General features: G+C 34.6%; 1 protein-coding gene across 6 annotated transcripts in view; it reads right to left on the bottom strand.

Moving 5' to 3' along the window:
• The window catches only part of CadN (neural cadherin), a 1,307,274-nt gene that overhangs the window by 1,055,505 nt on the left and 233,763 nt on the right, over positions 1-18,006 (bottom strand). For all 6 annotated transcript variants that reach the window (XM_090383767.1, XM_090383766.1, XM_090383769.1 and 3 more), the window contains one exon: positions 722-913. In XM_090383767.1, coding sequence (XP_090239893.1) covers positions 722-913 — 192 coding nt within the window. The remainder of the gene's footprint in view (positions 1-721; positions 914-18,006) is intronic.

The raw sequence follows: 18,006 nt of genomic DNA, 5'->3' as shown, positions 1-18,006 counted from the left end.
CCTCTTACTCAGATTACTCACCTGAGGGGGCATAAATTCAAATTGAGGAAAGACAGTTGTACAATAGATGTGTGGAAATTCACTTCAGCCAGCGGATGGTTGATAACTGGAATAAACTTCCATCTGTCGCGGTGGAGGTCAGCAACTTAAATTAGTTCAAGGTAGAACTAGACAAACATTTGGCATGAATGGATGAGTGAAATGGAAAGGGTGGTTTTTTTTTGGCTGATGCTATATAAGCTTGCTTTCTTGCATCATGTGCCCTACTAATGCTAATTATAGACCACAAGTTTATTGTGTATGCATGTGTGTGTATGGAGAGAGACATAAACCTTACTGACACAAAGCTAGCCATATTTTCACTTATTTTTCTTACTTAGTTTATTAAATTATTATGCACTACTAAATTGTCTCATTATTTGAGATACTATTGTTACTTAAAAATGAGATCATCTCAGTACTTAAAAAAAAGTATATAAAAAATTTATATTTTTATATAATGTAAATTTGTGACATTTATGTAAAATGTAAATGAAATACTTCTCCTTACTTAAAAAAAATTATATAAAAAATGTAATATTGTGAATTTGTCTTCATTCATTAAATATACAAAAAGTAAATTAAAATTCTTGATATAAATAAAATGAATAATAGTTCATGAATTATTTGCAATGTAAAATTCACTGCTCATAAGCAGGATTACAAAAACTTTAGTACTTACTTCTATCTCGAATTAAAAGGTAATGAATATTATGATCGGTGTCAGGATCTCTAGCTTGCAACTTAAAGACTGGTGTTCCTGGTGGGGCATTTAACTGCACAACTGCTTGCATTGGTAAAGGACGATTAATAAAATATGGAGGTTCATCATTAACATCTTTAATATGAATAATGATTCGTTGCCGCTCTGGATCTGAAACAAGAAAGAGTCAATGTTTTGAAAAGTGTAAACTATTAATATGAAATATGGACTACACACTGTTTTATATATATATATTGAATAGATGTAGAATTTATAAAGAAAACAGATGTCATAATATACAGCACAAGATTCAAATAACAAAGATGATAGAGGACAGAAATAATTCCCACATTTCAACAAAACTTATACTACCGAAGACTGCTAAAATTAACAACCCACAATTTATTAGATAAGTAAAACAGTTATCAAAATAAATGAAACTGTACAGTTATACTACTGTTATACATTATCATATTCTTATTTTATAGTTTCAGTTACCAAGTTTTCCATATTACACTGCATACTGTATAATAATAATAATAATACAATACAATTTTATCAAGAGAATTTGTTTACAATAAATGAACTTGTTAAGAAAAGTAAATTTCTTGACAACAAGTTGTAATTCTTTATTTACAACAGTTTTTGCATACAATTTGTTATCTTACAGAAAAAACAATGATGTCACTACACATAGTACATTCCACACTGCAAACAGAGACAGTAATTTTCTGCATATCTATTCTAATCTACTGTATCATTGTGTATCAAAAATTTTCTTATTAGGAATTTTAATTTGGAGATAGGATAACTTCACCTGAGCTTGAAATCAACACTAGCCAACATGCTGTTTATTATATTCATTGTGTGCCTATTTCCAAATCTATTTCGGAATTAGTGTCGACCGTATGTTGTGATCACAGGAATTTTCATTCCTGTGATCACGACATACGGTTGAAAAGTGTTGTCAGCTTCAGGAAGGAAAATCGTTTTTGGATTTTTCATTAGATTCTTTTATTGCGTTAATTTGATTTTTAATTGTTTTAAATTGATTTGAGTTGTGTTAAATTGATTATTTAATTATTTATATTTTACTCTAATGTACCAGTAAGTTGTCGATTTTTTCGTTTTTTCTGTTTTAATTTCTGGAGGGTATCATACGGAAGTGTTCTACGCACTATATTGAGGTAAACACCTCTTATTATTTTACTAATAGATGTTGAACATGATTGGCCCTGCATGTGTACCCTGAGGTACTCCCCTCTTTACATTATATGATTTTCCCTTTGTATTTTCTACTTCAACTGTTATTTTTCTTTTGGTTAAATAAGATGCTAAGAGTTGATTGATTCTTCCCCTTATTCCATATTTCAGTTTCAATATTGGGATATAAATTAAGTCATATGCTTTGGTCAAATCTATAAATAAAATCATTGTGAGGTTATTGTTGTTTAAACAGTTGACCCATCCACTTGATATCGATGGGTCAACTGTTGATGATCCTGCTCAGGTAGCTAACAAACTGAATGAATATTTTGCATCGACATTCATACACGAGGAGTTATTCAGTGAGGGGAATGCCAGAGGTGTATTCAACTCTGGCAGTAAGCTAGATAATCTTGTAATAACTGAGAGTAAAGTGGAGGAGAAATTGTTGAAGATAAATACAAGAAAGGCACCTGGGGTGGATGGGATCTATCCAGTTATATTAAAGGAAGCAGCAAAGGAAGTAAACAAACCCTTAGCCATAATTATGAGAGCTTCCTTGGACTCAGGGGAAGTACCCATGGCCTGGAGATGTGCAAATCTGACCCCAATTCACAAAGGAGGATCAAAGGGCGACACAAGTAATTATAGACCTGTTAGTTTAACTTCTGTTCCTGGAAAATTAATGGAGGCACTGGTTAAAGAAGCACTGCAGGATCATCTAGACAAGACTTCAGTTATAGCACAGACATAGCATGGTATTGTTAAGGGGAAGTCTTGCCTGACCAATTTGATTGGATGCTATGATGCAGTCACAAAAGAACTGGATGCAGGGAATAACTTTGATATTATATACTTGGATCTTAGAAAGACTTTTGATACTGTTGCACATGGAAGACTGCTGCACAAATTGGAGCAGTGTGGCACTGGAGGCAAATTGCTGCTATGGATAAAGGGGTGGTTGAGGGGGAGAAGACAGGGAGTGGATCAATGGACACTGCTCATCGTGGACTAATGTTATTAGTGGAGTCCCTCAGGGTTCAGTATTGGGTCCATTATTGTTTTCTGTATTTATAAATGATATTGATGATGGTATATCCAGCTTAATGTCCAAGTTTGCAGATGATACGAAGGTTGGCACAGTTGTCAAGGACACTACTGACTATGCTACTGCAACAGGATCTGGAAAGGTTGAGCAGATGGGCTGAGAGGTGGCAAATGAAGTTTAACATTGACAAATGTAAAGTACTACATATGGGAAACAGCAACCCCAGAGCAACGTATCAACTGTGTGGTACTACACTGACAGTGGTAGAGAATGAAAGGGACCTGGGGGTGGCTGTGCAGGCAGATATGAAGTTTTCTGAGCAGTGCAGACGGGCTGCAAGAGTAGCTCATGGTGTATTGTCAAAGATATATAGGAATTTTTCTAGCAGGGATAAGGAGGTGATTATTCCCTTGTATAAGGCAATGGTCAGACCACACCTAGAGTACTGTATACAGGTCTGGAGGCCTCATTTCAAGAAGGATGTAGAAATGCTGGAACGAGTACAGAGAAGGGCAACAATATTAGTGAATGGAACAAAGGGGTGCTCTTATGAAGAAAAGCTTACGTTTTGCAAATTACAGTGTCTGGAGACTAGGCACCAGCGAGGTGATCTGATAGAGGTGTATAAAGCCTTGAATGGTTTGAGCATGCTCAATGCTGATTGGATTCTTCCTCTTGCTCAGAATAATCACCTGAGAGGGCATAAATTGAAATCGAGGAAAGGCAGATGTAGGATAGACGTGAGGAAATTTGCCTTTAGCCAGCCGGTGGTTGGTTGCTGGAATAAACTTCCATCCCTTGTCGTGGAAGTTGATAGCCTAAATAAGTTTAAGGCTCAGCTGGACAGGTATTTCGAACGAACAGAGGGGTGAAGTGGAAGTGGTTATTTTTTATTTTATTTTTTATTTTTTTTGGCTGATGCTGCATAAGCTTGCTTTCTTGCATCAAATGCCTCTACTAATGCTAAAGTTAAAAGGGTCTACTAAATTCTCTAATAATGTCTGTGTGCTCTTGCCCTTCTGATATGAGAATAGTGAGTTGTTTAACAGTCCATATTGATGTAAATATTTGCTTATATGAGAAAATATAATTTTCTATTATCCTATTTATAACTGACTGTATTGTTATTGGTCTATAATTGTAAAAGTCACCAGGTGGTCCCTTTTTATATATAGGAATTATCTTAAACGAAAGTTTGTAGGATAGCTTCCCGACTCTAACATCCGTACTATAAGCTCCACAAAGAACAGTGAATTGTTCTTTATTTCTCTTTACTTCGGTTACTGTAATACAGTCCAGTCCATAAGATTTCTTGTTCTTCAACTGTTCTATAATCTTAAGGATCTCAGTGTATTGTGGAGTTAAGACTATACAAGAGTTCACTATCTGAGGAAGGCTATCTTGTTGAGTAAAGGGATGTTGGCAATTGTGTATATCATATCTGTTGAGATCTAATACAGCTTTGGCAAACCTATTTGCAGCCTCATATTGTTTGTTTGTACCAGAAAGCTGCTCTAATAGTGTTTTAATTTGATTTCCCCTTGATTTTTTCTTCCTTGAACTTAGCAGGTTATTTATAATGTTCCATTTATCCTTTTGAGTTATCTGCTTATCCATAAAAAGTTGATTGTAATAAGCATTTTTTTGTTTTCTTATTATACCTGTCAATTTATTTCTGATTGTTTTATAATTGTGATAATGGTCTATCTTTGATGGACAATTTCTATACTGCCTGAAGTATTGGTCCCTTTGTACCATTAATTCATTAATTCTTCTATTTTGTTAGTCATCCAAGGTTTCTTAGGCTTAATCCTGCTACTCCTAGAATTTATGTTGAAAGCTGAGTGATTTACTTTACTCTCCTCATTAAATCACGATTTGTTTATCATTTGTATTATCTTATTTGAAAAGACATTTACATCTGTTGTGTAAGATGCTTGCTCTTGTATTAATATGTTTTCTATGTTCTGTTTCAGTTTACCTGTTGATAAATAATTTTTCTTCGTAATTTTTGTTATTTTTATATCTACACATGGATGTTGTTTTGAATACTTATCTACTATTAGTATACATGTTCTGTGATCTGAAAGTTGATTTAATAATATGTAAGAATTAGTATACTTTTAACTTTATATTGGTTATAAGGTGATCTAAGCAAGAGCTTACTGTTCTATCTCCCTCTATCCTTTGTTGCCTGGTTATTCCAAATAAGGTATGTTAAAATCCATAATTGTTTAAGATTGCAGAGTATCTGTGTATCACATTATCAATTTCATCAGTTAGTAAATTAATATTAAAATCTCCTACTAGTATGGTCTTATCAGTCTGTATGTCTTCCCATTGCAAAATTATGTTATCTAATTCTATTAGGAAGTTGTTTATGGAATCTGATTGTGGCCTATAAAAAGCACAAATCATGAATGTGTTTTCTGGATCTTCTCCTAATTTGACACAGTGGTTTTCACAAGACTGAGTCAAGTGGTAAGCCTGTATTGCCTTAAAGTATGTTCTATAGTATATTATTATTCCTCCACCCCTTCTTAACTCTTTCAACATATAGACCTTGTCATAACCTTGTATGTTATAATTAGAAATTTCTTCACTTTTTATGTTCACCTCTGTTAAAACTATACATGAAACAATCTTTCATTGCATTTATATATTGCAAGAAGTTAAACCAATTTTTTCTTAATGACCTAATATTTAGAGCTACCAGAAAGAACTGATTTTTATCAATTATAAGATCTTGAATATTTGGATTATTTAAAAAATGTAAAGGTGAGTTGAAAATCTGTGATTCCTCAAAAAACATAACTGAAGTCTTAACTTTAACTTGGTCTAGATTTCAGGAAATTTCAATTTTTCACAATATAAGGGTCTATTTTATATACTGTAGATCCTTTGAACTCAAGATTCTTATGGCTCTTGAAGATTCATTCTTCTTCACATAAATTCTTCCATGTTTTAACCACAGAAATTTGTAACTGTGTGTTTTTACTAATTGTTTTGTTTCCCAAAACAATTGCTTGAGGTGAGTTGTTAATTGGTCATTTATGTAGATTGGAATATTGCTGTTGTTCTGAAATACATAATTTGCTGTCAGTCGGATCTCCTTTGCTTTTCTCATCCATTTTTCCTTTACCACATGGTTTGAAAATTTTACAATTAGTGAAGGCTTGTCGTTTATTTTCTTATTGTTAGGTATGTAATAGTGTTCTATTTCTTTATTGTGCTGTAGCTTCAATGAAAGTCCTAGTTGCTGTATAACAAGCTCTAGATCTTGGCCCGCTAGTCCAGTTAATCCTACTATTTCTACATTATTTGCTAGTAATTGCTGTTCTATCAAATCAATCCTTAAGTTAAGTAGGTTGGAATTTTCTTCATTTTGTTTGAATGAAGCTTCCAGATCCAGAATACTTTTGCTGATTGCAGCGTTGAAGTCCTGCAGTTTACTTATGCTTTTTTGTATCTTGTCAAAGGAATCTGAGACAAAAAGAGATCGATTTCTTGATATCGTCTACTTCTGTCTTCAGGTCTTCCATTTGCTTCTTTATTGGTAATATTTCTATTAGCAAATCCAGCAAATGGATTTTACTGGATAATTTCCTTAGTACGTCCTCTATATTTAGGGTGTTCGCCTGTGGTTGTGTAACCTCTAAGTCCTCGTTTACTACTGTTGTTGAATGCAGCAAGTCATGAAATTCTTCCGCCGAGTAGGAAATTTCACTTCTTTCTTCCCTCTCTTCTTTCCTGCACAATATACACCTCCACTGCTATTTCTTTTGTTTCGCCATCCCCTTATAGGTTGCTTCTTTCAATGAGCATCGATAATGATACCCATTGTTGCAGCCATGACATACCACCTCTAGCACGTGCAACAGAAGGTTGCACTTTCTGCATATATTATGATTCATGTTTGCAAATCTTTGGATTAGTCAACACAGGACTTTCAGATAATGCACTCGCACTAAATAAACACAAAAGAAAGGATTAAACAACTTACTAATTTTTCCGATTTACTCTAAGAGCGTTGATACAGTAGACATGGTTACACTTAGCCCTCTAGTGGGAATGATAATAATAATAATAAAGTATACAAGTGACAAATGATAGTCTGTCTTACACAATAATAAGAATAACAAATTTTCAAAAGGTGTCTGCTATTTGCATTTCTTGGTATTTCTTTATGAATTTGGGTATTCTGATTTGGATTATCAATTTTTTCAGAATATTAGTTTTTCTCAGTTTTTGCATAGCATCAATGGTTTGTCCAGAAATAAAAAGTATTCAATAATAAAATATCAGGTTTATTAACAGGTGTTTAACTACAGAATTGAGTATTAAATCTTTTCAAATTAAAAAGTAGAAACCCTCCTTTAGTTAATATAAAAAAAAAAAAATCCTTAAAAATTTACATTTGAAAATGTCTGGCTTTTGTAGTCTGTGTGATCATCCCAAATATAGTCACCCATCATAGATTCATTCCACCTTTCTTGGTACCTCTTCTTCACTGACTGCACATCCTTGTGTAATCTCTCCCCATGCTCTACACATAATGGAGCTTGAACATTCTGCACTTCCCCCCCCCCTTTTTTTTTCCAAATTTCAACCTGTCAACTAGTACTCTGTTAAGAAAATCAAATGCCACGTTTTACTCAGCATCAGTCATTTTGTATTCCAGCTCTTGTGAAGCCAACATTTGCTTAACTTGTTGACCAGAAAATAGGCCTCCTTTCAATTTTACATCAGACAAATTTGGTAACATTGACTGTATATCCTGAAGGTGTTGCCTTGTAATGCTTTTGAAAAATTGTCTGAGAGTCCCAGATTGATATGAAGTGGTGGAAGAAAGATTTTGTTTTTAGGCAGCAAGGGACTGTTTGCTACATTGTGTGCATCAGGGAGCAACTAATTGTGGTAGACCATCCTGATCTCCTGCTGTCTGAGAGACAGAGAAAGTAAGGAAACTTATTGAAATTATCTTGTAAACTCAGAAAGAACCCCAGCATTTTGAGGTTCCCACAGACATCCCATTCATATTGGTCATACTTGTTCTTCTTCTCTAACACATTGTTTATTTCTGTAGTCTTCTTTAATATGAACAGAGCATGAAACAGGAATCAGTGGGTGTATATTCCCATTGTGAACCAATGCAGCATTCCAGTTTAAACTTGAACTGCCTATGAAAAGATGCCACTCTTCCTGATTACGAGTAATACCACTTTTCATAGACTAATAAAATGAAAACAATATCACAAGGATTCTGCAAAATATGCAGAATAAAATGTCTTTTTCCTGTACGTGGAACTCTTACAGTTGGGATCGAACATTTTCCACTCTTTTAAATAAGGTATCAGCAGCCCTGCATTGGATTTAGTTTGACACAAATCCCTTCACTAAATCATCCAATTTTTACCAATTAGGGAAATGTGGCACTTTAATTGAACATGCTTTTGAGATGTCATCTAAATCATCCTGTTCCCGAGATTCATTATGCAATTCTAAAGACTCTTCTTTGGAAGGCACTTTGGGAATTGGCAGGTTTTCATAGCGTGGCACTGGAGATGGTACGTTAGGATACATTACAGAGCTGTTGACTTTGTGAACTTTGATATATCCACCATACAAAAGTACTAGTTGATGTTTGGGAGAGGCTCTCTCCATATTTAAATATAGCAAAACAACGAAAACAAAGATTACATGCCCACAACTCAACTTTATTTAAGAATATACAGATAGACAGAAGACTAGTTCTACATTACAAGTTATATTACTCACACTTGAGAACATCAATATTTAATCCCATAACCTTCAATAAAGTTTTAAAATATCTATTACAATCGCACAGATATGGCATAATTCTGAACCATCTATATTGTATGCTTTTGTATATTAATTTCAATGTTAAGTCTGAGAAAGCGTTTAATGGTTAAATAAGTTTCATGGTTCTGAGTTTTAACTCAGTAAATATGGGCTTGGCACACCCAGGTCCTGAGCTGGATATCATCATTATTCTCTTTCTTGGTGATTTCCCCTCCCCCACTCTCTGAAATTTTTTTTAGCTGCTGCAGCATAAGCCTCAGGCTTCCTTGAATATATGGCTAATAATAATAATAATAAATAAAGTGACAAGACATAAAAACTGAAAACAAAAAATGCTTTCTATGAGAAACAAAGCCCACAGGATTTGAAATGGATACAATATGACACAACTGACAGATGGCCAATTTATTCCTTTAAATAATCACTGATTTGAACAATTTCTTTTTCCATTAATTTAATTTTATTAATTTTATATTAGGGAATTTTAATATAGTACATAATTCTATGGTAGTTGTAAAATAATGATGAAATTGTGTAACAAAAAAAGAGGTTTTTTTTTCTAATTTCTATTTTGTGTGCTGAATCTAGTAGTATCTCTGGTTATTTTCTCTAGCACAAAAATTTTGGAGCATTTGATTGTTTTATGATATTTAAACGTACAATAGAAGTCCTCTTATTAAACATGATTAGGACCAGTAGTGCAGTTAACAAATAAAGTCATTTAGTGGAGAATTGAAAGGAAAAACAAACAAAAAAAAAAAAAAAAAAAAAAAGTTGCATAAGTACTTTAAAAATTTTAATTTCACTACACATACATTTATTTATATCTGTTTAAAAAAAAAAATAATAATAATGTGATATTTTGCAGAAGAGTCCCTTCACTTTTCATAAACCTATTGCTGGCTCCAGCTGTCATTCAATATAACATAAGGCCATATCTAGGGCATTTTTTTGCAACTGCATGAGAAACTTTTGGCCATGGATATAACTCAATATCTTATTCACATTAATATCAATTTCCATCACAGTATGTATGATTTCCACATTGCCCATAATCATACATACTGTGATGGAAATTTACAAATAAATTGATGACAATTTGTTGGAAAACACTATTGAATTCATTGCTGCATGTCTTCTTGCTGTAAATCTTTGGCACTTTAAATTTGCATGAAATCAGTAAATAAACTATGTTCTTCCTTATCTTCCTGTAGATCAGGAGTTTCATTAGCATTAACCACCTTGGGCCAAAGTTTACTCCTGGATTTCACAAATGTTGAACTTGGAATTTTATTCCATGATACTGCTATTTCATAAACATATTTCTGATGTTGATAACTTTTAATGACTCAATAAGATCTAGATTGGTATCTTCTGTTTTTCCCAAAACTGAACTCAAAATTTCACCTATGCTATGTTATCTCTTTAGACATTCTAGAACCACTCAATCCATAGGCTGGATCAAGGATGTTTCATTCCATGGTAAAAACAGCCTTTATGTCCCCTTCTTTGAATTCCTCAAAACTGGGATGGAAAGGTGCATTATCCAAAAAGAGAGTAGTCCCTTCAGATAAGTTTATTTTCTTCTGGTGTTTCTCTACAGTAGATAAATAATCACAGTATGTAGGGCAATCACAAATGACAGTCCATTCTGATTTTTGTGAGTGGTAGTGAACTGGTAAAGATGAACAATTTGTATATTTTAAAAGCTGTAGAATTAGCAGATTTACCACCAACATAAAAGTGGCAATTTATGAGTTCCAGATGCTCTGCTGCAAACAGTTATTGTGAGTCTCTCTTTAGATTTTTTTTGTGTCCTGGTGCAGCAGCTTCATAATTTTGGAACAATTCTAAAATATAGATGAAACAGGCTTCATACCTGTTTCATCCATACTATAGAGTTGTTTTCCAATCAATTTTTCTCTGTTGATAAATGACCTTAAATTGTCTGTAAATTTTTGAGCAGCAGGATGATCAGCATAGTCTGTCCACCACCCCCAAATGCATTAATACCATGAGAGTTTTTTTCTAACATCCAAGCCATCTGTCACTTGCTACAGAACTTTCTGCACCATCAGTCTTTTGATGGAAGACTGATGGTGCAGAAATGGTGCAAACACAAGGCCTTTTGTTTGATGCTGTTTTTACGATTTGGCTAATTGGAGTACCATGTTATCTTTCTTACATAAATCACAGCCATAATTCTAGTTTCTTTAAAGTGGGGCAAAAGCTTAATAACCTTTGTAAAAACTAAATGCCAAATTCCTTCTAGGTTTTTTATGATTTTTTTTTTCATTCTTTTACAATTGTCTCACCTTCTCTTAATTCAATCTTTATCGAGTCTTTCCAGAGTTTTCTTTCTTTTCTCACCCATAAGTCATTAATTTATATAGCATTTTACATAAATTAAATAGATTTTAATTAGTTAAATAGTTACAATAACCAATAATTTTACTGGTGCAAACATAACTAACCTCTCAGGAAACAACCTCAACAGGCAAGTATGGTGTGCTATGCTAGCCACAAGCATACTGGATAAGCACTCAGCACATCATAAGCATCATACAGTATGTTTTAAAGAGGGAAGATGAGAGCATCAGTTAGTTTGATTGGTTAAAGGCTTCTATTGTATTACATAAGTATGCACCAAATGTGATCTGTGGTATTCATATAACAAGAGTTTTTTTTTTTTTTTTTTTTCCCAGTTTTCTATGACTACTAAATGAAGATGAAAGTTGCCACTAAGCTCATTCTGCTGTGTTTGAGGATATTAAACTGGTCCAAAGCAGATGAAGCAGAACATCGTTGATGGCACCCAGCTTACATATGAAGCCTATTTTGGAATGCTTATGGGTGATCAGTTGTAATTAGAAATTTTAACTAGTCTGAACATCCTAAACAACTGAAAATAGGTAAAAAAAAAAAAATTGCTATTTTCAGATTGTTTCTGCAATTAACTTAAGCTGAACATTGGGGGGGGGGGGAAATGGCATTAATGCTGCTTTATTCACAAATAGTATGATAACTTTTAGTTATGTAACCCATACTAACTCCATATAAACTCATATGTGAAAGCCCATGCTAAATTAAGTTATCTAATATTTCCATTGAACAGATGGTATAATTCTGAATCAATGCGCTTCGCTTTATGCTACAACCAGAAAGATTTTAATCAGTGATTATTATAAGTAACTTGCCGCCATTGTTATATGATACAACGTATACCCGAACTAGATGGCGTAAGGTTAAACGGAAAACTATATAGCATAAGGTTTAACAGAAAACTAGATAGAGTATAGCAGTATTAATTAATCAGTAAAATTTACTAATCTTATTAAATTGTCAATTAAATTGTACTTTAACTAAATACACATAACGACCTAGTTTTTACAAACGTAACATTATAAATTAATACATACAACTTGACAGGAAATAAGAAAGTCATATAACGCAACTCGGAGATAACATTCAATACTGAAATGCATTTATATAGTGTTATAACTGCATTGGGATATAAGTTTAGGGTTATATGAAGAGAAATCATGACTCAGACCAGAGCAGCAAAGCAAAAGGCTCAAACTAATGGGAGTGCTATGGCTCAGGGGGGAGGGGGGAGGCTTTTGTCCTTTCAATCACAGCCTTTTGAAATGCACTGCTTGTTTAACGTTTGTGGATCAATTAGGAACGGGACATGGTATTGCCAAGGGGAATGTCTTTGTGTGTGCATGATGTAAGGAGTGTGAGGAAATGAGGCACCAACTCAGCGTTCTTATGGGCCTATATGAGAGTTTGAATTTCAGGGTGGATGCCATCAAAGGATTTAAATTGAGGGGCCCATCAAGCTCTCAGCTGCCCACATCAATGCCAGAGACTGCATTTGAACATCATGCAACACAGCGGCAACCCCCAAGGCAGAATTTGCTGGTTCCCAAGGAACTAGCTGTTGTCAGCGACTCTATTGTCAGGGAAACAGGGAACATATTGTGCAAAAAAAGGATAGGTGGAATAGGACAAGGGTATGTCTGCCAGGAGCAAAGGTTGATGACATTGTAGAGCAGATATCATCTTTTAAGGGCACAAAGGGTGATATTGTTGTACACGTTGGCACTAATGATATTAAGAGGAGGAGACTGGCAGAATTACTTAACAAGTACAGGTTAATGTTGAAAAAAAGCCGTGAGCTGGGGTTGAATTTGAAAGTGTCTGCAATTCTGCCCAGACATGATAGGAGGAGTATATGATGAGAGCCTTATCGATCAGTTCGGCCCTGGAGAGATTGTGCAAGGCTCAGGGGGTAGAATTTTTCTCAGCCTGGTCTGTACTTGTTAACAGGAGAGACTGCTTCTACAGGGATGGGATACACTTAAATAGAAAGGGTGCAAGAATATTTGCTGATGCTATCGAGGCAGAATTAGGTGGATCAGAAAACTGATAGCTTGGGGCATACACGGACTAACAGATTAACAGTAACCATTGGCAGAGGTGAAAGTGATTCTTGCACTGCTTCTATTGAAATGCAATTGAGCAGCAGCCTGGAAAGCAAGGTAATGGGAATTTCCAGGACTGCTGGGAGTCATAGTGGAACAAGTAAATACATGGGCTGTGTTAGGATAACTAAGAGTAGAAACAGGTGCATGAATACTTGCATGTACACAAATGCTAGGAGTATAGTTAATAAATTTGATGAGCTTGAAATGGTAGTCATTGTTATTTGGTTTTTAGGAGCATTAACAACTAAGGCCATATTGCTCCGAGGATATGCGGTGGTCATTCCCCGACCTTTCCGCATCCTCTGTATTTGGAGGTCACGGGCTCAAACACTGGTCTAATCAAGAAGCGTGTGCTACGCACTGCTTCTCCTACCCACCTGGCTATGGAGACGTCTGAAGTGGTAGTCAAGAGAGCAGTTAACAGTAAAGAATAATACCTCAATCAGTCCACATACAGTCCCTTGATCCACAATAACACTACAGCATCACAGGTCATCCATAGAGGAAGCAACCAAAATGCAATTCAACAAGCTCATTGTGGCAGTCTATCCCTCCACTGGAGCCCCAATTTCTCCGATACAAACTCATCCGAAAAGCATCAGTGATCTCAACAATGGCTCTGAATCACCTGATACTATATGCAACCACTAATATTGATATCACATCACTGTATGTCAGGTCTCAACAGCTGAAGGACTATGCTCCATGCAAACACCATGAGACTGATGTTGGTAGTATAATATCACAATTCTTTGCAGCTGAAGCATTATGCTCCTTGAATACTGGTGTCTATACACCATGAGCCTGTAACTCCTACTATAGAAATGGCACAATGATCCTGTAACTTCCACTGCAGAGATGGCGCAATTGGCCCATTTGGTCAATCAGAACAGTGAAACTTCTGCTGTAGAAATGGCACAATCAGCCATTCAGATCAATCAGAACAGTATAATGGCACAGTGAGCCACTGAAGTTATACCTATAGACCTAACTCAATGAGTCAGGTATGAGAATCCCCCTCCCCTTTTTTGCAGAATCATTCAACCAGTTAGTTTGTTGGTGGGAGAAGCATCTGGAGAATGTATTTTGAGGTTTTTTAGAAGCCATAGTGTTCACAGGGTAGACTCCCACCTATAATTATAATGGTTCCACTCATTCTGCATTCACCCTATCTATTATAATAATCTTTTCTAATGTAACACATCATTCCCTTCTTTTTTAGCTGTCATTCAGTATCTGCACATGCTCCTACAACTGCAACAAAATTCTCCTTCTGAATAGTGAGACCACAAAATTTCAAAGTGAAAGTGCATAAAAATCTTTTGTTGTTCACATCCAGGAGTAAGGGAATGGAGATTAGGAGCTTCTTCAGTTAATTTTGTCTCAGATCACCATACTCAAAACATTCATATAAAAGATGGTTCCATCCTTCCTTCTGGGAGTCAACAAGTACATAGAGTTTGCAAAAAAATGAACCATGTCCAGTCAAAAGATAAGTTGTACAGTGATTGGAATTAAACCAAGTTGCCCGCTTTTTACCATCAGCATCTATCATAGAAAATAAAAAAAATTTGTTACCATTCCTTTCACACAACTGCTCCATTCTAGTCATCATTTTACCAATTCTGTCCCTTTTGCATCCTTTCCTCATTGTAATTCACATCACAATCTATTTCAAGTGACAAAAAGTGTTTCTATCAAATGATAACTCATTGATAGAAACAACAATAAGTGTAAATCCGGTGGGAGACTACCTGTTAAAACTTGTAGTGCATCAGCACACACAGTTTGACAGACCATATACATCTTCAAAAGGACAGATCACTGAAATTAAAAGATCTTGCGCACACTGAATTTCTACAAAGTGGAGCCCAAACCAGATATGTTATGCATATCCCCACAATTGGCACGAAAATGCAATCATAAAATAAGGCAAATGCTTTACCCCTGATGCCCCATTCTTTTCTTGTAATTTATGCAATCATGCCCATAAATTTTCGAATTTTGCCGGCGATGTACGTGATTGGGGGTTATGAAGCACATCTGCCTTTCAATCATCACGCCCAGATATTTTTGAGTTTTAAGTGACTGAAGCACGACCCTTGAATTCCTTGTCACTAATAAATGGCCCTTGAGTAATAAGGTTTTCCTTTGTTTTCGAAAGTTGGTCTGCCCAATTGCACCAATTCTACAGCTCTCATAAAAAACAAAAATAAAAGTTCTTTCAAAGTCCCTGCGCATATCATAAGTCAAAGTCGTACGTGGCATTTTCGAGGTCACTCGCTTGTCAACTATTAACCCACTGTATGTTAATCCTCTTTTGGGAACATTATATTTAAGGCAACTAAAAGTCCTGTTTTATCTCGGATAGTCTCACTTTTTACACCGGTGTTTGCGATTTCTTTTTGTCCCGTAAAGGTCAGCGTAAAATTGTTCCTTTTTTTTCCTGGTGCGGCGCAGCATCAATTAACATCTACGTTGAGCCATCCTCAGGATCACACACCGCCGGTACTCAGTGACATAGGATTTTGAACCATTACTTCCTACATGTCTTTACAGTGAAAATAAATTTAAAAAGTTAACTGCATTTAAAAAAAAAAGCTGTTAACTTGAGTACTACATTATAACATGGCTGTGTTATAAGAGTAACAAACATTCCGTTGTTAATAATATGGATAACAAAGTTTCGCAGCCGGCCGCATTACAAGCGAATGCGATGACGTGTCCCGTTTCCAGACCTGAACCCCATATGTTGTGGACGTCATCACATCCCAGTCCAATTTTGTAATAATAATAATTAAAAAAAAAAAAAAAAAAATCTGGTAACTTTTACCAAGGGATAAAAGAAATTATCCCTATTTATATATATATGTATGACACCCAAAATAACGAAAAATTTATCAATACATTATATTCATTTGATAATAAAATGTTTAATAAAAATACAGACCATTACAATATTCGTTCAAAAAAAAACTTTCCACAAATAAGAATACAAAATAATAACACAGGTTGCAAAAGCATTAATACGCATTTAAAAAATAATTCAAGGTTACAATAACTTGTAAATCACCCAAAATAACGAAAAATTTATCAATACATTATATTCATTTGATAATAAAATGTTTAATAAAAATACAGACCATTACAATATTCGTTCAAAAAAAAAAAACTTTCCACAAATAAGAATACAAAATAATAACACAGGTTGCAAAAGCATTAATACGCATTTAAAAAATAATTCAAGGTTACAATAACTTGTAAATTTATAATAAAATTAAAAACTATTTTATATGCCAGATTTTTTTATGAAATACTTTTATTCCGCAATGCTCACTACAAGCGTATTTTTAACACATATCACGCAAGCATTGTGGAAACATTCCGAGTCTATTCGCAGGATCACCGAACATCATATTTACTGGGATCTCTGCTCCCATGATGCCAATTTGCGACACCCCCACCCTCACACAAATTTACACATCTCGTGACTAATACAAATTAACAGCACATCTGAAAACGCGACCTCACTAGTTTTGTTATATTTATCATTCATTTTCACAACAGACTGATCCAATGAATAAATTTCCTGGCATCAATTCATCACCAAAAATATGAATACAATTCTAAAGAAATTACAAACACAGACCACTCCGAGAGGGGGATTCTCAAGAATAATAATATACATATTAGATTAATAGTAACAGGATAACGTAGAGATTATTAACAACCACTGCGTATTTTGATGTTCCCTGAATTTTTAATTCTGGGCGCACTTTACCAAACGAAGTCAGCACTGACACCAGCAGCAATCTGATTTTATAATCGACAAATAAAAATCTGTATTTTTTTAATTAGAGGTACATATCTAAAACAAACTCACACGTGGCAAAGTAAAAGTTGATAGCTTAAATAGATTCAAGGCAGAACTAGACAAAGATTTGGAGCGAGTGGATGGGTGAAATGAGTTTTTTTTTTTTTTTTTGGCTGATGCTATATAAGCTTGCTTTCTTACATGATGTGTCTTTACTAATGTTAATGCTAATGCTAATTTAGTAAAGTACAAAAGCAAAAAAGTATTCAAAGTATGAAACAAACACTTAACTGGAGTATATTCTATCCTCCCTTCGTACAAAGAAGATTAATAAAAAAGGGAAAAAAAATTGTCCAGATATATATTCTAGACTTCTGCTGAGATGAAAACAAAGGCCTACGTCTCTTCCGCCATTACAAACGAACAACGAATGAAAGAAAGATCGATAATAATATAGAGCATCGTCAAGCTAAGGGAACGGCTGGCGAGTAGCGTAAAATAGCTTCCTTCCTCCCACGTAAAAAGAGGTGCCATTGGCAGACGTTCACTAGTCGAAAAACGTCAAAGCTGCAGGAAAAACTGCCTACATAACTGCATTTCACACGGCTTAATATTTTCGCTTTAAATATGAGAAGGATGTAAAAAAGAACGCAAAAAAAAAAAAAAAGGCAAACTAAGATTATAGTTACTCTGCCTTATTAGTAATAGCTATAAAATTACATACAATCTTATTTGGTAAAGGAAGCTACTGATCCTCAAAATTTATCGTTTGTAGTTCGATGGACAAAAGACTGATTTTCTTTCGATGAATAACAATACCGTAAAAACTAACAATAATAGTCCAGAATGGGCAGAACCTCAAAACTTAATTTTCCTAATTTCA

The sequence above is a fragment of the Mastigoproctus giganteus genome, chromosome 10 (genome assembly GCF_048544385.1).
Source record: "Mastigoproctus giganteus isolate SK-2022 chromosome 10, ASM4854438v1, whole genome shotgun sequence".
NCBI classification, from domain to species: Eukaryota; Metazoa; Arthropoda; class Arachnida; order Uropygi; family Thelyphonidae; genus Mastigoproctus; species Mastigoproctus giganteus.
The sequence above is the reverse complement of the archived record's forward strand: the minus strand, read 5'-3'. Positions and strand labels throughout refer to the sequence as shown.